This window comes from Phoenix dactylifera, chromosome 9, assembly GCF_051530095.1.
Source record: "Phoenix dactylifera cultivar Ajwa chromosome 9, Ajwa_hap1_PhDact_Kaust_v1.1, whole genome shotgun sequence".
NCBI classification, from domain to species: domain Eukaryota; kingdom Viridiplantae; phylum Streptophyta; class Magnoliopsida; order Arecales; family Arecaceae; genus Phoenix; species Phoenix dactylifera.
In genome coordinates this window covers 31,328,740-31,354,653 of record NC_143198.1, presented here as the reverse complement: position 1 = coordinate 31,354,653, position 25,914 = coordinate 31,328,740, and the positions used below count along the sequence as shown (strand labels likewise).

The 25,914-nt window shown below is 37.2% G+C and overlaps 1 protein-coding gene across 3 annotated transcripts; it reads right to left on the bottom strand.

Moving 5' to 3' along the window:
• Nucleotides 1-1,799: 1,799 nt before the first annotated feature.
• ATO (splicing factor-like protein) lies at nt 1,800-14,194 on the bottom strand. 3 transcript variants are annotated; one of them, XR_604281.4, is made up of 14 exons: nt 13,852-14,194; nt 13,640-13,747; nt 12,720-12,824; nt 10,620-10,762; nt 9,933-10,029; nt 8,901-9,065; nt 8,599-8,670; nt 7,421-7,570; nt 6,730-6,807; nt 4,752-4,880; nt 3,715-3,861; nt 2,644-2,795; nt 2,464-2,546; nt 1,800-2,232 (listed from the first exon to the last, which is right to left on the bottom strand). XR_604281.4 is itself a non-coding variant. In XM_008793200.5 (13 exons), exons 1-12 carry the CDS (start codon nt 14,023-14,025, stop codon nt 2,649-2,651), a joined length of 1,515 nt encoding a protein of 504 aa, XP_008791422.1. In that variant the 5' UTR covers nt 14,026-14,194; the 3' UTR covers nt 2,268-2,546; nt 2,644-2,648. The 3 variants fall into 3 exon arrangements, 1 of the variants encoding a protein (XP_008791422.1); XR_604282.4 differs by having other exon boundaries at nt 1,800-2,059; XM_008793200.5 differs by lacking the exon at nt 1,800-2,232 and having other exon boundaries at nt 2,268-2,546.
• Nucleotides 14,195-25,914: the final 11,720 nt, after the last annotated feature.

Here is a 25,914-nt window from a genome sequence, read left to right as displayed (position 1 = left end):
CTCCCCCTCCCCCTCTTCCCGCCCACCTCTGCCTCCCCCTCATCCCTCTCCCCTCCTCCTCCGCCCCGCCTCTGCCTCCTCCTCCTCCCCCCTCCTCATCCTCCTCCTCCCCCTCCTCCTCTTCCCGCCCACCTCTGTCTCCCCCTCATCCCTCTCCCCTCCTCCTCCGCCCCGCCTCTGCCTCCTCCTCCTCCCCCCTCCTCATCCTCCTCCTCCCCCTCCCCCTCTTCCCGCCCACCTCTGCCTCCCCCTCATCCCTCTCCCCTCCTCCTCCGCCTATTCACCCTCCTCCTCCTCCTCCCTCCTCCCTCCTCCTACTCCTCCACCCCTCTACCTCCGCCCCCCATCCCCATCCCCTCTTACTCTGCATCCCCCTCCGCCTTCTCCCCCTTCTTTGCCTCCTCCTCCACCCCCTATTCCTCCCTGCTCCCATTCCTTCTCCTCCTCCTACCCCTCCTCCCCCTTCTCTTCCACCTCCCCCTCCTCCTCCTCCTCCTCCACCTCCCCCTCCTCCAACTACCCCTCCTACCCCTTCCCCCTCCGCCGCCTCCTCCCCACCCTCCTACCCCTCCTCCCCTCCCCTCCGCCGAACAGAAGGATTCTGTTCGGTTGAGGGTCGCCGAACAGAAGCCTTCTGTTCGGCACCGTTCAGCCGAACAGAAGTATTTTGTTCGGCGATCCAGTGCCGAACGGAGCACAAAACGGAGGAGGAGGAAGGGGGGTGTACTGAGAAAATTTCAAGGGCAATATGGTAATTACACTAAAGGTTAGTTTGGGTATTTTTTTTTTAATTTTTGGGGAGTGTCCTGAGCAATAGGGGGGGTGTATTTAGAACTACCCGTCTCTCTATGGTAAAAAAGGTTAAAAAGGCCTTTTGTGACCCTTTCATTAGTTTCTTTCGTGTCAGGGCCTAAATGTCCTTAGCTGAAAGGATGATGATTATTAAAGTGCATTGTGCCCCGGTGAATCGTAACTAGATACGGGGTTCGGATCTTCTAGATGCGCGAAGAGGGCTTTACGGTCCTCGATAACCTCGACGTCTTCCATTTCAGAGATAAACATCTGTCGCAATTTTGAGAAACAAAAAGGGTCAACTTGGATGCCAAATATGGTGTACTGCAATAGCCGTCCATCTCCATCATGAATGAGATCCGCTGCCGTCCAAATTATCCTGTTCAATTGCTTCGGGCATCAGCTTCAAGGTCATGCCCAAATATTAGTGGCCTAACGTCAAAGTGGAAAAGGGTTGGGTACATGATGGAGCCTCCTTCTAGTCTCCTAGTAGTGAAACTTGTTGTGGATGAGATTGAAGCGTCAATGAGTATTGACATCGATAATGTATTTTGCCAGGAGCGTGCTTCACGAGGTTCAAACATAGCTCCCATCAGAAATATTTAAATATGTTCTAACTTGACGACCAAAGGGTGCAAAAGCATTGGCGATAAGAGATGCTATTCATAATCCATATCGGTATATTCTAAACCAGCGGGCTCGGCTTACATATAACTTGAGAATGTGGGGTCAATAGATCTTACCTGACAACCACATGATCTGTGCATTTGTACAATCCCCAATCCATTAGTTTTAGTATTTTCAATGCCTCATTATTCCTTTCAAAAGGATTCTTTAAAATTATTTTAGGTTCACGTGTGATTTTTTGTTAATGACTCATCCTTCTAAAACCGGCCAACCAATCGGAACATTATTATTCCATCTGGATATTCGACCGAAGGCCTTCGCAATCTTTTAACTATTGTAAAATATAGTTCTATATAGCAACCATCCAGTAGAAATACTTCTAGCAAAGAAGAGTTGGCATTTTGATTCAGACTACTCTGGGGGAATGGACAAGGAAATGGACTCAAAACAGTATGAGAGGCAAAAGCGTCCCTACAAGCTCGGGAACGCGACATGCCTGATGCTGCAGATGCAGATACCAAGTCCCAAATCCTTGATTTTAACAATGCCTGGAGCAGGTTGTCGCTTCAGCTGCAGAATGACGAGGACCAGTGTAATTCATTCGCTATAATCTTCATGGTAGACTGTTGCAATGCTTACCCTGCAATATTATGGTAAACACATGCTATGAAAACCAAATGACCGCTGAAACATTAAAAAGAAGGAACAGCACTTGACGGCGGCCACCCTCATTGGCTGGCGAATCAAGCACATCTGCACATGTTAGGCCCCTCATAGTGAACTTTTTGTTTCACAGACAATTTGAAAAGCTTCCTGTCAGTATGAACAAAACACGGCGACGAGCCCGATCAGCAAACACTAAACATCTTGCATACTAGAACTATAGTGAGTTTTAAGTCTCAGCTAAAATGAAAAACTTTGGCACCGAGTCATAGGTTCCTTTAAAATTGCAGTCTGAAACCCAATCAAGACGTTAGAAGAATTAAAAGCATATAGATCCCCTACTTTCATACAAAACCCACGCAGCTAGAAATAGGAATATACCCCCAGTTGCCCTGCTTCTTGAAGCAATGTCTGATGTAAACTTCAGCAGACACCCCTCCATCTCACGCAAGCTTTAAACAGCACTACAGATATTTAACCCCTTCTTAGTCTCATGTTATTAATGAATACCAAAGAAACCTGGGAAAACATTGAAACTTAGTGTTGCAGGGAGCATAATACCTCTGTTAGATGAGGCCTTGGCGCTGCAGGTCAGTGTATGTTCTCCTATTATAGATGTTACCCTCCCTGTCTTCATACTCTTCTTCAAGGTCTGGGCGCCACTTGATCAATCCTTGCCGTTCTTGTATTTTCTCCCACAGATCCTTTGCTTCCTGCTCACATAAATCAGCATAGTTCGGAGTTCGTGCATTGAAAACATTTAAAAAGGCTGCTAAAGTTTACCCTATAAGCAGAAGGTAAATTCTGAAATAAACAATAAATATCAGTTTTCATCTTAAACGTAGTTGATTTTACAGATATAGGGATACTCAAAAATACCTCTTAACCAAAGTTCGCCGTTTCGGTACCGGAACTCATATCGGTGCCATACTAGCACAATGTCGATACGGTATGGTACAAGATTTTTTTGGCATACCGAGTATTGGTACGCCATCCGTACCGAGTACTGGTACCGAACTAGTACAGTATGCCCCATACTGACCGGTTTTGGGCCGATACAGCATACCATGCTCTTAACAGTTCTTGCCAACACATGGAGAAGAGTAAGCTCTGCTAAATAACACTTCCTAAGGTTATGTCTGGGTTGGGGATAAATCAGGCACCCATCTAACCTGCTTGGTTGGGGAATTAATTGGGCCCTTGGGTTGGATATCGTCGAATGGCAATAATTCATTAAATGTGACAAATGGCAAGCATTCATATGCTTGACCTTAAACACATGGTACAAAGCTTTATACGGTAGTGGTCTAGTCATGACAAATCTTAATAAAGTTCATTAGCTGAGTGATGTAGGTGATATTTTTTTTCTCTTTGGCTGTGTATTATTTAGGTGAATTAGCAATATTAGCTGGAAATTTAGAAAGAGCTTTTTTTGTTTTAAAAAAAATTATTGCTTGACAAAATTAGTTATCATAAAATTATTTTTATGGTCAAAGATTACATTTAAGTATCAATAAGCTAAAGAGATCTCATAATTTCAATTTACAAGCATGCCAAACCAATATAGACCTCAAGATCAATCACAACACAATTTATTGTTCAATAAACTTACAGAAAAAGAGAAATCTGTACCTGAATAGATGTAATTTCATTGAAGTTCTTAGTGTTAGGTATATTTAGACAACGCATTCCATGCTGGTGCCTCCACTCCTTGAAATGACGCTCAAATGCTCTCCGACCCCAATAACTATAATTCCCACATATTTCACACTTGAATTCCTGAAACAAAAGATGATACGGTCATAAAACAGCTAGTGAATCAGAACTAAGTATGGTTATGCACTATTTGATAAAATTACAATGACTGAATGACACTCCAATCTGTGAATTGATTCTCATGCTCCTTGAGACGAAAACATGGGGGAAAAAAACCAAAACTTGTATATTTTTTTTCCTAAACAAAATTGTGCTCATCATATTCATGAACTCATAATAACATCCATGGAGTAATATATAGGAGCACAGACATATCAAACGCAAAGCTAATAATTGAGCTCTATATACTAGCTGCATGTAAAAGCATTATATGATGCAAAAGAAATCGATGCAACAGAACGTCTAAGTTACATGATGTAAACTGCCAATAATGCCACACCTCGAGAATCGGAATAAAGAACATGAAAAATACTAAAGCAGTACAGAAATCTAAAACAAAAAAGGCCACACAACTGATATGTAACTTTTTGACTGGTTCCATGACTTTCTGTATATTGAACTGTACATTGTAGGCTGATTGTAGCAGTGGATAGATCAATTGAAAAGTTACCCAATTGATGTGTAACTTTTTTGAGCAAGGTTTGTGTTAGTGTAGCACTGCTCAAAGCACATCAACATTACAAGCATGATGTGATCCAAACATGGATGTAGCGACCATCAAGGTTGCTGAGATAAAAGATAATTGAGAAGGGGTTCACCACCTAGACAAAGATTTGCCAGTAGTAGCAACCCTAAATAAATTGCAAACATCATATGTGTGTGTGTTCTCGATATGACCCATGATAGAGAATTCATAAAACAGCAATAAACTCAAATTGGCAAGATAAATTACCAAATCAAGGTATACCTGCTATTTCAAAGGTTGTGCATTCCATGCGGTTGAATGAACATACCTGGCCAAGACCATGAAGCTTGTAAAGCCAGTAGGGTATAGGCTTGCCATCCCAACCCATAGGCAACTTCAGAGGATTGTAAATTTGCTGCTCTTCATCATCACTCTCAGTATCAGCTTGTATTTCTTCCTGCTTGACACAATAACAGCAAATTAACAAAACTTCTTAATGACAATTAAGAAGACAAAGTAATACAAGCAGTTAATGCAAAGTTTAAAAATGAAGAGAGAACACATGGAATGTTGTTAAAGTCTCATAAATTAGATTCTGGATACCAGAACTTACGAGACATTCACATAATATATGAAGAATGCACACATCTGGACAAATCTTGTTTCGAAATTACATTGCTAAAGACAGAGTTCACTTGGAGCACGGTAACATGATGGAATGTTGAAAATCTATTTTCATTAGAAAAACTAATGCTGTATTTTGTTGCCATGGCAGTCTGAAAGGTTTTTGATAAGTTTAATAGGACAAAGGGAAAATGTTAAGTCATATATGTCCAGACAAAAAATTATATCTTAACATATTATGTAACTTGTCTGAAGCAAATTTAGCACGATAAAGAATCCGTACTACGTTCATTTTCCAATCTTTAACAACTTTATGGCACATTATCTGATTTCCAGACAATGGCAGTGCCCCTATTTTTTTAGCATATTTAAGTAGCATGGAACTATCATATCAAAAAAAAACAAAAAATACATGGAGTTGTTTCTGCAGCTTGCAAAACTGCTTACAAGGCAAAAAGCAGAGAGTTCAAAACAATCTCAGCAAGCAACCGATTTTAGAGAAACTGTTGCAGTAATCAAAGAAGGCTTGCCATGTTATATCACTCAGAGTGCTAGGTAATAAAGGAAGTGCATGGAAACAAGTTGAATATAGCAGAAATTAGAGTGTTCATATGAATGTGTGGATAGTATAGACAAATTAAGGACCAGGTAATGAAAAATCAATTGAGATACTATAGACATGTACAACGAAGACTGACGATGCATCAATAAGGAGAAGCCCTCTGGTTTGTATTTAAGGTGGCAAGAAAAGGAGGGGAAGGCATATGGTGGCATGAATGGAGGTTGTGAGATAGGTTATGGAGAAACTTGGAATAACATCAGAGGTGACTCTAAATGTGAATAATTGGCGAATGAGGATACATAAACACAAACCAAAATAATTGGTAAAAGGCTAGATGGTTATAGTTATGGCTGTTGCAGCAATTACAGAAACATATAATACTGTGTGGATATAAATTATAGACTTCTGAACATTCGTTATCTCTACCAAAACTTGCTGAAAGACTCAAATGCTCAAAATTCATACAAAGTACGCATTATTTAAGAAAAGCCTAGTCAAGGAACAAATTAACCAGAAGAATAGAAATTCAAAATAGCCTTCAAAATTATTCCCAATTTTTAACTTTTAATGCAGTAACTGTAACATTTAAAGCGATATTACAGAAAAGGAGTTGAAGATGAGTAAAAGGTGCAGTGATAGAAAGGTTATAACAACATAGCAGTTAGCTTTAACTAATGGACACTAACTTGTTCATGAAAAAGATGCATGAAGGACAATAAATTTTAATGGTCAATCATGAAACAAGATTTCATTGAAAAAGAGGACTCCATAGATCTGGCAAACCCTTAGCAAAGACAGGTATTGTTTCTAATGGAGAAAATGTGAACCCTAAGCATTTATTTAAGCAAAAAACATTCTTGAAATGCATAAAAAGGGTCTGAGGAATCACGAAACTACAAAAATTTCGTGCCAAGCCTTAATCGATATGCTAATTGCATATAACAATTGCCATGGTGTCCTTTTAAAATGAATTATAACTTACAATTAACAAATGACCAATTAAGCAAACAGATTACATCATAGAAATTTTTTCCCTTATAGAAGATGCAAAGAGTTTAAATGCTTCAATAATCATCATTATCAGCTAAGACAGGTATATAGTAACCAAGTGCATATTTACCTCTCCACGTTCAGCTTCCATTTCCTCATAAGTCAAAGCTTGTTTCTTTATGACATTTTCCTTTGTTTGTATGATAGTCTGTGCAGAGGAAAGAAAATCATTAAATATCACATAAAAAAGGTGCAATTCAGAATTTCTACATAATTACATGTTACAAGTAATCAGGCACATGGATGTGTGCATATGTGTGCATGTGCCTGTTTGTTTGTCTGTGTGTGTGCATGCATGCATGCGTGACAGAGAGAAAGAGAAAGAGAGAGAGAGAAAGAGAGAGAGGAGGAGGAGAATAAAAGACAAATCAGCATGTTGATACACTTACATAAGGTGCCATTGTTAAATCTAATCGTACAATAAAATTTATATTACAAAAAATGGTTTTTGGGGTCAAACTTGATAATAGGGATCTCTTATCTCTCACCATTAAACATTGTTGAAACTTGCAACATAATGCATTGCCTTCAGCAATTATTCAAGTCTATTTTTCCAAATATCATAAAAATTCCATTTACTCGATAAAATATAGTTTGACAGATTATCTTACACATCAGTTCAAGACCAAGTTAAGGCTTGCTCTAATAGCAATAAGCATTAAGAATAATTTTCAAATTTGTCATTGCACATAGAGAGAATAATTCAGATGAGGTACAACTAAACAAGCTTAACAGCTGTACCAACTGCATCAGAAACAAACCTCTTTTAGCAATTCACACAACCGTTGCATCTTTGCCTCCACTAAAGCAATTTCCTTCTTAGAGTTGGTCTCTTCTGCAACTCCATTTTGCTCCAAACCACGTGAACCTTTAGCAAAATGTTTTCTGTCTAATTGCTCCACGGGTGTGTGCTGCACAACATAAATAAAAACAACAGCATATTTATCAAGACAAGGACATCCCCATATTTGACTACGTAGTTCAAACACTGATATATGCTTAACAATTAGCAGAATTTATAACATGCAAAAATAAATGAACTACTTTAGCAAAACAGAGAATTTTAAATTCTTGAGGCCTGCTTCTTTGTTAGTAATAATGAATGTTCAATAACTTGAGTTTCAAGAAGCCGAAATTCTAGCAACTTTAGCTATTATGGGTGCATTACAAATGCCCGTTCAGCTATTGCAGCTTGACCTACCATAGTTCAACTTGAAACATTTCTGCTGCACTTTGAAGTTACATAACTTGTGATTTTGTAGTTACAACAAAACAAGCACCAGAATATGGGAAATATTAGTGAGTTAGATTTCACAGGGATTACTTCTCATCAGTCAATAGAGGTTGATCTATAAAAAGAAAAGACCTGAGACTCATTAATCCACTCATCTCACTTTAAGCAGTTGTTTACACAAGACATCTACACCTTATCTCCTACCTAGTTACTACAGAACTTTACTGAAAACAATGCACAGCACACGAACTGACATATTACTATTTAAAACTAGGGATTCACTTGCTCATTTTTATGTTGGTTATGTATATAAAATACTTTTTTATTGATTTTCCAAACAGCTCAGCCTTTCAACAATGGACGTGGATTTTCAGTTAAAAATATAACAAGATTCATGCAGTAGAATAAGAAGCTTCTAATATCTTTCCTGCTGAACAGCTTTGCAGAAATACTGACAAAAGGCAACTATGCCCAAAAAAAAGGGTAACAAAATGGAGTTCAGTCATGTCTGACATTGGAAAGAAAAATAAAAAAAATAATAAATCTGTTAATCATAACAATGATAACTTGCAAATAAATTATTCTCCACCTAAATAATGAACAACACAATCATAGCAAGATGGGGCAGTGGATTCAAAGAAAAAACTATGAACCCAGATGTGAAGTCACTTATACAAGTAGTGAACAGAGTTCATGTATAATTACCTTTGTCAGAAAAAGGCGCTCTGCACGCTGCTGAAGTGTACCACCAGTTTTCAATCCACAAGCAGCCAAGGCCTAGCAAAAAAATTCCTTTATCAGGACAAACAAAGAACATAACAGGAGAAAAATAACAATAACAATCACCATAACTGCCATAAAAGGTTTAAGATAACAGTAAATATGAAAAAAAAACGGCAAATTACCTATTTTCCAAGCCTATACATCTGATGCATTACCTTACTAGTCTAATACTCACTCATACTGAAATTTTAAACAGTAAACAAGGTGAGGGAAAGAACTGAAACCTCTTTCAATTTTTCGGGGCCCACTTCCATAAGTTCTTCCACTGTACTGTAATAATCAAGATCGATCACAGACTCTTGTGATGAAACATGCCCATTTTCTGTCCCCTTGTTTTCCCATCCAAGTACCTTACCATCAGCCCACTGCTCTTCAAACTCTGCCTCCACCTGTGACAAACAAAAATTTATCTCATCAGGCAAATAAGATAGAATATTTCCGGATATGCTAAAAGCATGCAACCAGTAGTATTTTTTCTTTCATTTAATGGAGAAACTTTTCACTAATCCTTCAAACCTCAAAAACCATGATGTGTTTAGCTCTTACTTAATCAACTTCCCCATCCTAAATAAATCTAAGATAGCTCGCTTCTTAATGAAAGAGAAAGAGAGGGTAGGAGAGAGGAGAGGAGAGAGAAAACTAACACTAATAAATTTAATAGATGTTCGTATCCAAGTCAAGTTCATGAGACACTAGAATACAAATTCAACTGAGGAATCATGGTGTTTGAATTTCGGTCACATAAAATATAAAGATTCAAAGAAAGCGCAATAAAAACATCATACTGACTTTTTAAAAAGATATATATACGGCTCATGGAATCAAATGAGCAAGTGACCATATCTACAATGATTCTATATGTCCTGATATGATTCCTACATGGCTTAGTTACCAGAAGCAGGTCCAATACGGCTCGGAGGAAGTGGGTCTTTAAAAAAAATGATAAAAGCTTTGAAAGAAGGTGCAGGGACAAGTTCCTGGGAGATTCAAAGCAAGTATGCCACACCCAGAAAGGAAGATTTCTGCTACAAGGACTCAAAGAAAAGCTTATACAAGGACAACATGGTTACGTGCATGGAATCTACGTTAGGTTACACAGAAATACAGAAAGTGGACCTTCAGCCAGCCCCACAGGATCCAAAGCCAAACAGCTTTTCAGAGCACTTCTAGAATCTTGAAAATGCTCTAGCAAAAGACAAGTGAAATTAAATATGTAGGAGTAGAAAAAATTCATAAAGAAATAATAGAAGCAAAACCTTTGTAAATATTCTCCCAAGGTCTTGCAGGGGCTGTGTACGCTCCAAAAATGAAATCAGATATTCCAGAACATGCTCCAAATATTCTCTATATTGCCTGCAATGCACGATAAAAGTGGTGATGAAAAATATATGTACAGTGAATGGTAGATCATTAAAAGGGATGTCATTTTAATAATGACCAGCAATTGAACTAAATACACCACCACCACCCCTCCCCCACCCCAACCCCCGCCCTTTTTTCTTTCAATCCTCGTATGCGGGCACAGGCACAGATACACCCACCCAGCTGCCCAAAAAAGCAACTGCATTACACAATAAGAAGTTTAACTAACATGCTGGATCAGGAAGGAAAAAAAGACCCCCCCCCCCCCTTTCTCTCTTCCAGTTCTCGTATGCAGGCACAAGCACAGATACACCCACCCAGCCAGCCAAAAAAGCAACTGTGCTACATGATAAAAAGTTTAACATGCTGGATCAGGATGGAAAAAAAGAAAAGGGAAGAAAACTAGTACCAATTTAAACCTGGCAGAACATAACATGATAAGAAAGGTAGAAGTCAACAAGCTATTCAAACTCATCTTCTTTTGCAAGTCAAAACACAAGCTAAAACTTGCAGCATTATACATCTTGTTACGGTAAAGAATCACTGCTTTAGATAGACTTAAATTAGCCATAGGATCTTACCTGGTCAACTTCAGATTGCGAGGAATTTTGTGGGTCTGAGAAAATGTCTCCAAGAAAACAGAGTATTCCATAGGCTCTCCAAATTTTGAGTTGATGTACTTGTTGTATAATTCATGCACGTCCAGGTACCGACCAAAAGCTTCCTACCAACAAAATTAGAAGAATGAGGAAAGGAGTTCCTACTTTATGCAAAAAGAGTATTATAGATTGGCAGAAAATTCAGAGACATTGCAAGGAATTCTTCAGATTTCCTTAACTTTTGGAAGGCATATCCATGCATCTGCCAACACACACTACACAAAAAGCAGTAACAAGCATTGTCGGAATTACCAGTGTGACAAAGACAGCACACATATTATTTAATAAAATATGTGTATTGATTAGGTCAGTTTTTGCATAGATGAACTATTTCCTATATCTTACCATGCAACCCAGCATGATCTTATACGTAGAGTCATAAAACCCTGCAGAAATTAAAATACATGTATCACGACAGAGATCCACTCAATTGACATCACCATTGAAGTAAACAAAGTAATAACCAGAAAAATTTCGAAGTCAACCAAAATCACACATGAAGTCAACAAAAAGGGTGAGGAAAAGGAATACTGATCAAGGACCAAGCTTTTGATCAGTTACAATTGATTTAATATTTTATCTCTGCATCCGCAGCCAGATGGGAAGCTATAAATTTTACAGTAAGTACAATCTTTCACAGTCCAGTAAATTCAAACTTAACATTAATTCAAAAGACCATATTTTTGTGCAACATATCTCAGCAAAATACCACACTGAAAAAATAAAGCATCTTGCAACCTTTTCTTGCATTCCTAGTTTGCTGCTTATGGAAGGGGAAGAACATGTTCTTTCTCCCAATTCCAAATGAAGTCAATTGGGCACCAGGACACATACAAGCGAATCTTGACCAAAAAATTGAAGGAAAGATATCGTAATCATGCAGAGGCAAAGAACTTGGAGGATAATCAGTAAGTAGGTCCACTAACGATCTTTTTGTTTCGGTTTTGGTTTGGGAGGAGGTGAGGGAATTTGACTGTATATGAATCCAACGCTTGCTTGTAAGTAAATAACAAGATATCATTGGTTCATTCTACCAAAAGAAAGTAAACACACAAATGTCATCTATCCTTGACCCCTTAGAAGAACTCATCTAAACAACCAAAAAATAGAACACTCTTGAATTAATGTAAGGAATGTATATAAGACCATTGAAATATCCAAAGAAAAAAAAACAATTAAAACATTTACAAACTGGAAACGTTTCGAATTCTAACATGGTAATTAATTCTGATTATTTTTACTTTATTTAATGATTGCCCATGTACTTTGATCAAAGTACAACAATGAAAAAAATGTGCTTTCAGCCCATGAAATTGCATTTACGTATCAATCCTCCCCTCTAGTATGCCTACAAAGTATATCTTTCAACATCCTTGGCATATCCTTTGGTGTCATGTAGGTATTTTATCATCCTAGAGCATGCCAATGTTCAATTACTCATGATATGCCATATTTTGGGTGTTTTCTTAGTATTTAAAAAATGAGAAGACTCTGAATTCTGTTTTCATGACTCCCCGGAGCATGGTAAAAGATTTCTACTCATCATGTTTGGACTGTAACTTCTTTATAGAACAAACCTATCAGAAAATCAATCACACTATCACACAAAGGTATCTGACCATGATGAGTTTATGCTTTGGTTGCATATAATTTTCTTACAGATAAACAACTACAACAAGAAAATGTATAGGAATTTCTAGTAGTTGATTCAGATCTATGACATGAATGATTACAGAAATACCATATAGAGACAGTCTTCAAGAAATATCTTCCAATCCCTTGACCAGATGTGTGTGGTACGAGATGAGCAGAGAAAATTAATCTATGTAACATCTTTGATATATACAGTAATAGGAACCAGGCAATCCATGCTAAAGCTATCCCTGCTATATCAACAATGGGAAGAAAGCCCAAGACATTACAACATAACTACCTTACGAACAAAAACTGAAAGACAGATCTTTAAAACAAAAAGAGGAACCACTATTTTAGATATAACTAAAAAGAAGATAGGAAAAATACCTCTCCGCTGAATTCAATTTGTGGCTCTTCCTTCAGTAACTCTTCGAATTCTTCATTCGCATCAACCACGCGTGCAGCTGGATGTCGCCTATGGTAGTCGCGAATCTGTGCCGTTAAAGATGTAAAACAGCATGAGACAATCTAAAAAGAGATATCCATAAAAAATGAACCTTCTTATTAAAATAATGTAATAATCAAATAAGTTCGCTTGCCTTCTATATCTAAGCGCATGTTTTGTGTTGCTTTAGAATGGTAATCTTTTTGTAACTTTTAAAGCATGATAGGTCCTCAAATAAAACACGTTTGGTAACGATACTGAAAAGTTCTTCTACAAGAAGAAAATGAAAAAAAGAAGGGTTGAATGAGTGCGTCTATGAGGGCAAGTTGCCAAATCAAGCTGATGAATATAGGACAAATCTTATTCTCATGGGGCTTTATTGGCAAAAGAAAATCTTGAGAGAGTTTATATTTTTCATATTTTTATCAGGTTTTTCAGGGGAAATTCTCCAATCAAAATTAAAGAATGCCTATTAAATATCAAGTGACTGAAGACTGAAAAACATTGAAAAGATTATATGTGTTACATTTATAATTATATAATAACAAAGAAACGTTAATCATATTTATCATCAGAGTAAACCATTGGAGCCCTCCCAAGGAAGGTACCGAAATAGCTCCAAATCCCCCATTGTCTATGCAGAGAGCTAAAATAAGAACCACCATCAATGCAGAGCCGTCAATGTTTACAAGCAGATTTCTATTATTCAAAGGCCATCAAAATTAATTTAGAAAGGGATTGCAATTTTCCAGTATTTTTTTCTTAAAGAAGTCAAGATAAAAAAAAATTTAACGATGCGAGACCTCTCTTATTTCTAACGATACTTGTTAATTACTTCTAGGTTTTGATAGAAAATCTTTACCTCCTTCAAACGGTCATAGAAAGCAGGAAAACAATTGTTCGGGCCACCCGCTCCCAGCGCCGCAATCTCATCTCGCCTCGCATTGTCTTTGTCCTCATATATCTCGACCTTGAAGAATTTGTCCACCAAAACGGAGCAAACAAAAAAAAAATCAGAAAAGAAACAAAAAAAAGAAGGTAAAAAAAAAAAATCAAGTAGGGCAAGAAAATTACGAGCTTGTCGCTGGTGATCCTGATTAGATCAATCATGTGCCGGACGCGGTGATTCTGGAAGAGGCGCTCCCGATTGTTGGCCGGCTCCCTCTGGAGCTCCTTCACGACAAGCCGCTCGAGCCGCTCCACGTCCTCGTGGGCGGCCCGCGTCACCTCGAGAAGGGTCGAAGACATCGCCTCCCGCCTCGGATCGACCTTGCCGGAGAGAAGGAAGAGGAGATGATATGAGGAACCAGCGGCCCGGCCTCGTCGCCGGAGGGCCTAGGGTTTTCTCTCCAAGCCGCGGTTGAGGGGAGTATCGTTGCCAGGGATTGGGATAAGAAGCCTTACACATCAAGTTCCCGACCGACGTTATAGAGGCGTGGGGATTGAGGCGGAGTCCCAATGTGAAGTCGGCACACACTTGCCGACTTTGTTTGGATGTGTGCTTTTATTTCAAAGTTTTTTTTGCATGAATAATACCTATCTAAATATCGGATTTTGCATGGATACTTGTTTAAAATTGATATTTACATATATACCCCTGTAAAATACTTATTTTTACCATTCTATCTTTTTTTTATTTTTGTTTTTGCATATGTACTCATGCTATCAATGACGTTAAAAAATTAACGGTTTCAAATTAAAATGACTAAAATATCCTTAATGAGTAGACATGCAAATAGATCACGATCCTCATAGCAGGAAAAAAAGACAGAAACAATAGCATAATTTTAAAATTTTATTTTATTTTTAATTAATATAAATATGATTTTTCTTAATACCGTTAGAACAACTATTATATTACGGGCATTTGTACAATAACAGAGTTTTACAGGGGTATACATGCAAATATCAATTTTGGAAGAATATTCATATAAAATCCGATATTTAGAAGAGTATCCATACAAAAAATCCTTTGTTCTAAACACACGCAATCCACCTTGACGAAGGATGGCTGTCCTCCGACTTTATTTTTTATTTTATTTTATTTTATTTGGGTTGAAATGGATGTACCATACATAGCATATACGAATATATCTAAAGAATTCTTCCAATTTTGTTGAGACTACGAGAACTGGGCTATGATAGAAATCATCATCAAGTGTCTTCTGCTTTATACATACGAGGTTGTAAGGGAAGCTGGTGACAATAAACCGCGCTTTATATGGTCTTTACACTAGCAATATCTGCAATGTCTTCATGGATTACGTTCATCTTTAAAATACATATGCATGCATATATATATATATATATATATATATATATATATATATATATATATATATATATATATATATTATATATATATATATATATACACGCGCGCGCGCATATACTAGGGGCTCGTTTGGTTCGCAGGAAGCATTTTCCTTCTTAGGAATATGATTCCTGGGAAACAAATTCCTAGGAAGAGGATGCCTAGGAAAGTACTTTTGGCATGTTTGGTTGACCATGGAAAAGTAACAAATTTCCAAGGTGCTTATGTTTGGTTGGCCATCCACTTTCCTAGGAAAGTTATATATAATTCCTATTATGCCCTTAATAAAAATTAGGTTTTTAATGCCTCTTTAATGCTTCTTTAATGCTGAAGGGACTTTTTGGGAAAAAGTAAAAATGGAGTGATTCCCGCCTCATGGAAAAGTAACTTTCCCATGTTTCTCATGGGAAAGACTTTTCCATGAAGGGCTCGTTTGGTTCGCGGAAAGCATTTTCTTTCCTAGGAATATGATTCCTAGGAAACAAATTCCTAGGAAGAGGATGCCTAGGAAAGTACTTTTGGCATGTTTGGTTGACAATGGGAAAGTGACAAATTTCCAAGGTGCTTATGTTTGGTTGGCCATCCACTTTCCTAGGAAAGTTATATATAATTCCTATTATGCCCTTAATAAAAATTAGGTTTTTAATGCCTCTTTAATGCTTCTTTAATGCTGAAGGGACTTTTTGGGAAAAAGTAAAAATGGAGTGATTCCCATGGGAAAGTTACTTTCCCATGAAATGTGGGAATCACATTCCCATGGGAATACAACTTTCCCTTCTCTCTCCTTTGAAAACTCCAACCAAACAAGAGGCATCTCATTACTTTCCCGTTGACCACACTTTCCCCCCTTCTTTTTCCGCGAACCAAACGAGCCCGAAATGTGGGAATCACATTTCCATGGGAATACAACTTTCCCTTCTCTCTCCTTTGAAAACTCCAACCAAACAAGAGGCATCTCATTACTTTCCCGTTGACCACACTTTCTTCCCTTCTTTTCCCGCGAACCAAACGAGCCCTAGAGGTTTCTGGTATAAGAATGTAAATGGAAAATAGTGATGTAACGGTGGAAGAGCCAATCTGCGGCCGTCATTGCAGTTAGGCGCCATGCGGTTGAGTTCATCTCTAGTCATCAGCTCCATGGCATGCAAACCAGTCCCTTAGCGCGCAGAGTTGAGCGCACTGTAATATGAATGTGCTGAAATGGGCCTTGGGAACTTTAGCCGCCTGCAATAAAAGCTCAGCCCAACCCTCAATCCTATTGCTGAACGGCAAACTGTTCAGTTATTTCCCATAATGTCTTTTAGGACTCGTTCCAGAAGAGAAAGAAGATATATAGCCAAAAAAAAAATAAAAAATATTTTATATTAGGTTGAAGTTTTGAAAGGATAGAGATGAAAAAGTAGCTTTTCCACCGAAATAAAATTTTTAAGTTTCCAAAAAAAAATCCACGTGGAGCATAAAAAAGTTCAATCTCCAATAGCCGAAAATTAATTTTTTTTTAAATTATTCTTAAGCTTTTAAATAGAATAGAATAAATTTTTTCACTTTATTAAAAGTACATAATTTAAAAAAAAAATAGATGTTCAACCAAATATAAACTATTCTGGCCATTTTTGTATGATTAACCAAACATGGAAATCTATTTTTCTCACATCTAACATCAGCTCTTCATAAAAAAAAAAATGGTGGAAATAAAAATTCCGGCAAACCAAACAAGTCTTTAGGAAGTGGGTCAAGCCTTCCCCCATATTGCCGGAATATATCATAAGGTGAACAGTTTTATTTTCTATTAACATTTCAAGATGCTGTCTTATGGTATAAGAATTAGGAAATCTGTAGCCCGAGTTTTGACTAGACCACTTGAAACTTATGGTTGATAATTGCAAAGTGTACATGCGTGCATGGACCAATGCACTCGTAGCTTATTGTTCCTAAGATGGACGTATTGGCAATTTTTCCATCGTCCTCTCTTCAATTAAATAAATATAGGACACGTGGCTTCCACTTATCTGTTCATGGATATAAAATGGAGCCAAGGCTTCAGCACCATCGAGACATCCAAATAATAAATCACCTTCAGAATTGTTATTTATTTATTATTTGCCTAGCTCAACATAGACTACATTTTTTTTAAGAATAAAATATTAATTATTATTACCTCCATTACTAGCCATTTTAATGAAAAAATAATTAAAAAAATAAAAAAATAAATGTTACTCAATCACTATCCATATGGAGAGATAGAGAAATTTGACGCTAGCTAGCACGTAAATTTGTATTCAAAAATTAAAAAACATTTTATTGAGATGAATATCAAAAGTGGTCGTTCCTCAAATCACTTATGAGATTGTTCAGCTTGTTAAATAATTTAACAGATCTATCGTTATCTTTTATAAAAAAAATATTTTTTATATATATTTTTTGTAAATTTTTTGCAAATAGTTTCTGTAAATTTTATTTTTTTAATAAAATCCAAATGGTTTTGCCTCCCTTTCTATCAAAAGCAAAAAATATTGAAAGTGGTCTTCTTTTTTTTTTTTTTTTGTAATTACCCACCTATATTCTGAACCTTGCGTGGTACTCGGCAGTTATTATGATGGAACCAAATAAGTTTCATTCTTCTCGCTTCTAAAACTAGAATGTTCACTTTTCCTTTGGCGCTTGTCAGCCTGTCGGTTCCAGTGCTCCACGGAGGATCTCATGCATGCAAGACCCCTCATGCTGACCAGCTGCTGTGGATCTTTTGGTAGTGTTATCAGTGGTAGATGCTGTGCGAAGAATCATGTGTAATAGCTTGATGCTAAAACGTGGGATTCAGGGTTGACAAAGATAAATAACATGATGCTATAAATTTTGCACTAGTGTTCATTATGTTGGCTCCTTTTGTCACCACAAGAAAACTTTAGGGAGCCAGCTAGTGTCTCTCGTGAGCCATAGGCGATCCATTTCAATGATTAGGGCACCCATTGCTGCACTTGGATGTAATCTTGTGAGGATCCATGCATGATGTATTTAGTTCCTCATCACTCATCAGCTATGTACTAAATAGATCTTGGGTGTTGATACAAAGTGAAGGAACCAAATACGTATTTTCCAACAAATTTTTTTGAATGAGGTCCTCGATTGTTATGATGGTACTAGAATGAATCTAGCTCATGTTCATGCAAATCAAGGGACATTGCACACAAGCTTATCTTGGTCGATCGCAAGTTGGTCGTGGTGTTTTTAATTAGATTTGTGGTACTTGTGAATAGTTTTGAATGATGTACCCTTAGACAATATAGAATATGCGAGAATCTGTGCGAGTACTTGTACAAGACCAAAAATCCAAATAATATCATTTAGGTAGCCTTTTGGAGTTCAGTTGGAGGTCTAGGTTGTCACAGTTCCATGGATGGGTAGTGGCTAAACACAATCTATTCCTTGCTAATACAATCAATTTTGTCATATCTCAATAAAAAGAAAAAAGAAAAAGCAAAGAGAAAGAAAGAGAAGGGCAATTACCTGGAAGGAATAATACCTCCTAATTACTGCTTAATTAGGTCGTGGTTAGCCTACTTAGAATATTTTTTTCATTCATTATTTACTAATAGTGTAATATACTTGTTATACATGACATCAAATGATTCAAAAAAAGAAAATAAAATCTAGACAGACTCCTCATTAGACACATTGGACCCCTATCACAATAATCTAATCAAATCTGACTTTTAATAATCCATTAGACTCCTAACACTATAACACTGAAAGCTTTACAATCAAGGGTCATGGCCGAGTTGGTGGGCTCTCCAAACATGAGGATAATCTTGGTGCATGGAAGCTGCAGTTTCAAACCACTCCAATATTTGTACCGCGAGAGCCGTACGTGGGTGCTCAAAACCTTTTTAACTATTTGATTTACTGTGCCTCACGCCCTCACCTTCCACCTAACTTAAAAAACTAGGTTTCAATCAAACAACTTACCTTAGTGCTTTGTTGCACAGCGTATAATGGTTATGAAAAAGTGCAAGTTATTACATGCAACCATTCCCTGGATGTCGATCCTGGCTAGCTAACTAATCTGAAAATAGGCAACATTAATGGAATACTTTCACTAGATTGATCAAATACTGTTCATTAGCACCAACACTCATGCATGCACCCCCATAACCATACATCGAGAAAGTTGTGCATGGAGATAAAGTATGTTTCCAAAAGTTTCCTCCACTGTATCTATAGTTATAATGTGATGCTGCACTTTCCAAACAGAGAGAGAGAGAGAGAGAGAGAGCGCTTTGAAGAAGTTTTGAGACTTGTCATGACTAGCATGTCACACAGGCCGCATGCCAATTAGCTTTTTATATTAGAGAACCTTGTTCCTCAGTTAGTTAAACAAACAACCATGTCTTTAATTGCTTAAGAAGCTTGAATTTTAAGTATTTTCCCTGACTCTATAGGTCATCAACACCTCCTTTCTTTAGGAGACAAGTTCTACTATTTAGCGTTGCCTAAACTGCAGTGTAATCTAGTCCTACCCAATGAAATTGATGTACTTGTCCTCTCAGACACTATGAGTCCCACTTCAGTGGTGCTACATGAATCAAAAGACTTTGATATTTCCCACTGGGTCCTCCCTCTGGATCTCCCCAGTGTATGGAAAGAGCACACCTGAGCTACGTTTTTTGGAAAACCTTTTATGGCCCTTTGAGGTGCTAATTGCTAACAATTGCACAAACCTTGCAGGGCGACTCCGCTAGCTTCGGTGATCAAAAAGATCTGCGGACGACTCTCCGAATCGGATGGGCAGTCCTTGCTTCTTGACATACGGTGGATGGCAGGGAACTGTGGCTTCTTCAGGATCATGCATGTGTATCGAGAGGCCAACACAGTTGCTGACTGATTGGCCTTCTACACGGTGCATTACCCCGAGCATTTTTTTTAAGGAAATCAGGTAGATGTTCCTTACTCACTTAGCCAGCTTTTTTTTTTTCTGATTTTTTTGGCTGTACTGTGTAGGTTTGGTGTGAAGGGTCGGCGTAAATAATAATAATAATAATAAAAAAAAACCAACCTTATCATTATCAATAGATCACAACCATCCAGTGACACATGGGACCCATGAGCTCCTGCTGGACCCACCAGAAATCGATCCAGTCCCAATCATCTCAGCTCCCACTGCACTCACCCTTTGTGCGGATTTCGTAGCGCACCTTCACCATGACATGTTGGTATGCAACTGCATCCATCTATAGACCAGAAAAACAAGTCTCCATACCTTTTCCATCTTCTCTCCATACCTTTTCCTTCCGAGTTGCTCTATCCCATTCTATTTAGCAGACCGAAATCCTCAAGAGTGGATGCCATATATGAGCACAAATCATATGGTACTCTTCCAGATAGTGGTGCAATTGGATCGAGGACACTTGCATTTATATATAACACAAATTAGTTCTCCAACACTGGCTTGCTTGGTGCATCCATAGTTATATTCGGATTAAATACCTCCTCAATCAGGCAAGTCGATGCAAGAAGTTATAAAATAAAAAAATTCAACCATAAATATTAAAATTCTTGTTGAATTATATACATAATTACACATGCTTATCAGCTGCCGTTCCTGTTTTATTTAACACTGGCTTGCTTGGTGCATCCATAGTTTTATTTAGATTAAATGCCTCCTCGATGAGGCGAGTCGAAGATGCAAGAAGCTATAAAATAAAGAGATTCAACTATAAAGTATCAGAATTCTTGCTCGTCACGTATATGGTTACACGTGTTTATCAGTTGCCATCCCTGTTTTGCTAGGTCACAACTTCTGTGAGACAGAGAATTGTTATTTTCGTTTGATAAGCAGCGGCCCTTATCATGAAAGGGACAGTGTAACTCAGGAGCCGTCTGACTACACGCGGAGTCCCATGTGATAACTTATGGCGAGACAGTACATGGCATTGACCCTTGGGTCCTTTTTCCATGTCGGCTTTTAAGGGGAAACTTTTTGGAAGGCAGGAACTGGGTCGCATCAACGGCACGTGGGAATCGCAAGACTGTTTAGGATGTGAGCCGTTGTAAGGAACAAATGGCGCACACTAACTACTTTCTTTCCTTTTCTCTTTTTAAAAAAAAGATAAAGACGACCCGGATCTCTTGAAAATCAATGCAAATCAAGAATGCAGAGTGTCAGTATGGAATATTCAACCCTTGCAAATCAATACAATTATTAGTTTTTTTAATATAAACCAATTTTGGATCATACCAAGCATATCCATAATGTTTATGTGCTATGGAACTAGATGGAGTCTAAAAAATTCAAAATTAGCACGCCCCATATAGGTCAAAAGGTCTTTGTCATGCTCCTGCATGCGCGACCCAGTGCCCTGCCAGACATGGATTTGGAGACACTTATCTCATATGTCCAAGTTCTGAAACAAATCTAGCCGATTTGGAATCTTTCATTCATCCACCTTCAGACTAGAGCCGTCATCGACTCTGATACCAAATGTCATGCTTCCGCCTGCGCGGGGTACGTGAGGTACTCAGTGCCCATATAGAGGCCACATGAGAGGGAAATACGAAGCTCTCATGCCAGATATTGTCCGATTCCAGAATCTGCACCCGCACGCACGCGCCGCTCAGATTCCTTTCCGATTTATTTTCCATTCAAAATGCATATGCAAGATTTGAAGATATCCGCCTCATATACTTAGGTTCTGAAACGAGTCTATCCGACATGAGGTCTTTCGGTCTTAATATAAAACATTCAAGCCTTGTAATTCTTAATCATTATTAGTTTTTTAATGTTTGATCGGTTGCAGAAACCAAGCATCTTACTATTGGAAGGAGTAAGTATAAAAAATTTAAAACTAACTTATCATATCATATAAATGATTTTTGTTTTTTTTGTTTTGTATTTTTTTTTGATAAATGCGGCATTTTATATAGCTCTAATTTGAATATATCCTGCAACTCTTCAAGATATTTTAGCCAGCCGCACGGCACAGGCTGAACTTTTATTTTAAATATATATAAATAGACAATAGATGATAGATGTATTAGACCATAACGACTATGCTAATCTTTTTTGGATCGACGGAGGTAACAAGACACAATGAATCCAATATATAATTAAAAAAAATCTCTAACTTATGTCTTACAACAGGTGGACTTAGTATTTCTCATGGCTTAAACTATATGCAGAATAGGGTAACTTGAACAGCCATCCATCTTCTGTTCATTATAAAAATCACAAACAACTACAAGGAATAGCCCAATGAGAGTTCTGTGGGCAAGACTTGGCATGGATTAAACTGTCGCCTTCCCAGGGGCGCCAACAATTAAAGGCCTGGAAGTCAAAAACTGCTACCTGCGGCCGCGTAAAACTATTGGCCAGAATCAGCGGGCCCCAAGCCAACCACCGAACCTCAGCCCCTCTACGAACCACGCTCGCATTCAAAAAAAGAGGCCGTTGGTTAGCCTTCTCCTCCGTATTTTATTCGCAAACGTCGCTGACTCCATGCACAGAGAAATGGGGACGTGGAATTCTTACACTTCCACTTAAAATATGGTTTTATGTACAAAATCATACGTTTGAAGCCTGATATCATCCACCACTAGATCATGTTCATATATTTGATGCTTCGTAGGTCCCATAAGGGACATGTTCTTCATAGTTTGAGAACTTTCAATTAATATATGTAATTTTAATTTAGTAATTGAAAGTAATTGAGAACCAAGAAGGTATTGATGGCACGGAATTAATGAAAGATGGTGGCGGTTGAAGGAGATATTTAAATCCATAGTTTCCACATTATGAATGTTTTTTTTTTGATACATTAAGATTTTTTTCTTTTCTAGTTTTTTTAGTGCAGTGAAGATTTATGTACATACATAGTTGAGACAGATTGGCCAGGCAAAAGTGTATTCTTTTTAATTGTTTTTTTCTTGTACAGAAGGAGAATCACATACGAAAAAGACAAAAAAAGGTAAATGCATTGCAAGCAGGAAATTGCAATTTTCTTTAACAAACAAAAAGAAAAAAAAAATCTTAGAGAGAAAAAATCTTAATTGTGTTAATTAATTGAATACAATATATTAAATTGGGATTAGGTCTTGATTGATCATATTTGTAATGGTGGTTGGATTTTAAGGCAGCAAAATACAGATACTTTTGATTTTTATTTTGAAGAAAACTCAGCCATGGTTTTTCTTGCAAAAAGGAAAGGCCAAAAAAAAAAATGCTCTAGATTATAAACCAATATTTATACTATCTCTTGTTTTCCCTTATTTGTAACCGACATCTTCATGCTCTCGATGAAGACGGGAGTGGCAAAACTAAAAAATATTACCACCTACTTTGACCACATGAATTTTCCACAATATGTTCTAAATAAAGCTATATTAACTGGTCAGTAAAAAGAATGAGCAATACATATCCACATCTCGCAGTATATTTGTTGATTTGGAGACTTAGAAACAACTTCTTTTTTGTATTAGTTGAAGATATTACTCAAGGACATGATATGTATTTTTTTTAAAAAAACATGCAGAAAAAAAAATGTGTGAAAAGAGCACGACTTGCTTGTTTCTTCTCCCCTCTCGCCATTTCACTAATATTTTTTGCTTCCAAAAGCTAATTGATTCAAGCATAAGATCAAAACATGGAGCCAGCAGTATCATTCTACTGAATTCATTTTCTTTGCTCTTACTTTTATTTTTTTTAATGAACAATACTGCATTTTTAAGCTATAAATATATAAATTTTGATTATGTGGCATACTTTATAATCTTGTTTATTACTTGTATGAAAAATCCTAGGGGCTTGTACTTATAATTGCATATTAGAAGCAATGGCATGCCATTATATAATACACTTGTGTGTCTAGAAGCAGGTGGTTAGAGCAAAAGGCATGATTAGGCATATTTATAGGGACATAGCTAGCTACACTTCATGTCCGATCAAATATATTTATAGGAAGGCTAATAGCATGGCTAACCGGGTGGTATCCTACATAGTGAAGCATAATAGTAGTGTGATATGATCAGTCCTCATTATAACTAACCTATTGACTCTGAGACTTAATTGCGATTGATGCTAGTGGTTGTATTTACTTTATGGCGCTATAATATAGCTGATTCAACAACAATAACAAAAAAAAACATGATAATTAGACCACTCATCCTAGGATTATACTAACCAAAGATTATTTTTATTGAAGATTCATATGTAAATTTAAATGAGTCTCTCTTTTCGTCAATTCTAATATTTTCTAAACTATATTGAATCCTGAATAGAAAAAGATGGAAATCACAGTCCTGCCCTGTTGGTACTTGATAGGAATCCCTCAATCTCTTGCCGTCTCATTTATGCTATCTTCTGTCTTTAGTAGTTAGTTAATCAATATGATTTTTTAATGGCAGTTCAGTCTCCCCTTAGCCCAACAAACGCAAGTCGATAGAAAAGAGGGAAAAAATCTTGCTTATACTATAGTATCAGCATGTATAATTGCAAATAGAGGTGCAAGTCCTTTCATGGTATCAGAAAACCATACATGCGTACAGGTAGTGCATAAGAGTCAGAGCTATTAATGAAAGGAATGAATGTAAAAATCTAGCTAGCTTGTATTTAGAAAGATTGGCCTAAAGAAAAGAAGCAAGATGTGTGATGCATTTTAGAAAGTATGGTATGCTTTTTTCATACTGTCAATTCAAACCCAATAATATAAATTTTATGTTTGAATTAAATCTAATGTTTATTACACCATTTTTAATCGATTGCTTTGATGTTTGATTCTAGTTTGCTTCTCTCTATTGAAATTTGATGAGTGGACTCAAACTTCAAATAAATACAAATTATTATTTTCAAATAAAAATGTATACACAATGTACTTTTTCAAACTTGTATTTCAATGAACATGCTAGATGTGAGTCATGTGACTGATAGCATCCAATGCTTTTAATATGTAACATTTACTCTTAAGATTGAGGATGAGTGGTTATCATTTATTTTGATACACCCACCACAAAGTCCACCTTTAATATCATTAGTGAAGATTTGCATCAAGTTGCTAGCCAACACCAAGATAGAAATCATATATGACATGTTACTAGTCTTTCAAAGACAACAAGATGCTATCAGTCCAAGTTGCATGCTGATGATGGGATGTATAGTGTTCACAATCGGGGTGATAATTTCTTGTCATCTATATCCCATTCATCAACTTTAGTAATATCGTTATTACAGGCCGCTCTTTTTCACCAATAATATATTTCTATCGGCCTCTGGCCTGACCAACAACTATAGTTTAACTGGATTGAAATGGATTAAAGAGTTTTGGATGCCATTTTAGAACTAAGCAGGCAGAGAGAGAGAGAGAGAGAGAGAGAGAGAGAGAGAGAGAGAGGGATGAGACATCTGATTAGATTTGGTGGACTAAAATTCTTCGTAGTATGAAAAGGAATCTCTTATGAATTCTCAGATCCATACAAAGAGCTTGGGAGGGCAGCAGATCAATATTTCTAAAGTTTACAAAACTTCCAATTGGATCAATCAGTTGGCGATGTCATTGGCCTTGGTGCAAATCTTGCATCGGAGCAAGGAATAAGTGATTTGATTCGCTATTCCAGTAGAGTAGAAAGTCTTCTAGTTGGATCTGATGCCAGTCCTAAAAGAGGCGAAGCTGATCATAATGAAGTCGCAACCTTTAAAGATTGATGTGCAGATAAGCTCCAAATCAAATTAGGTTAGAGCAGATAGTTCATCGGTGAAGAAAGAGCTCGAGACACAAACTCAAAAATAAAAAACGCTCTGACAACTCAGATGAATAGCACAAATTAACTTAGAACCACAA

Coding starts and splice junctions, on each gene's coding strand:
- ATO (XM_008793200.5), bottom strand. CDS start 14,025: ATGTCTTCGACCCTTCTCGAGGTGACGCGGGCCGCCCACGAGGACGTG. Junction 8,671..8,900: donor GCCCCGAAAAATTGAAAGAG/GTTTCAGTTCTT, acceptor TTTTTTTGCTAG/GCCTTGGCTGCTTGTGGATT. Junction 3,862..4,751: donor AGCTTCATGGTCTTGGCCAG/GTATGTTCATTC, acceptor CTTTTGTTTCAG/GAATTCAAGTGTGAAATATG.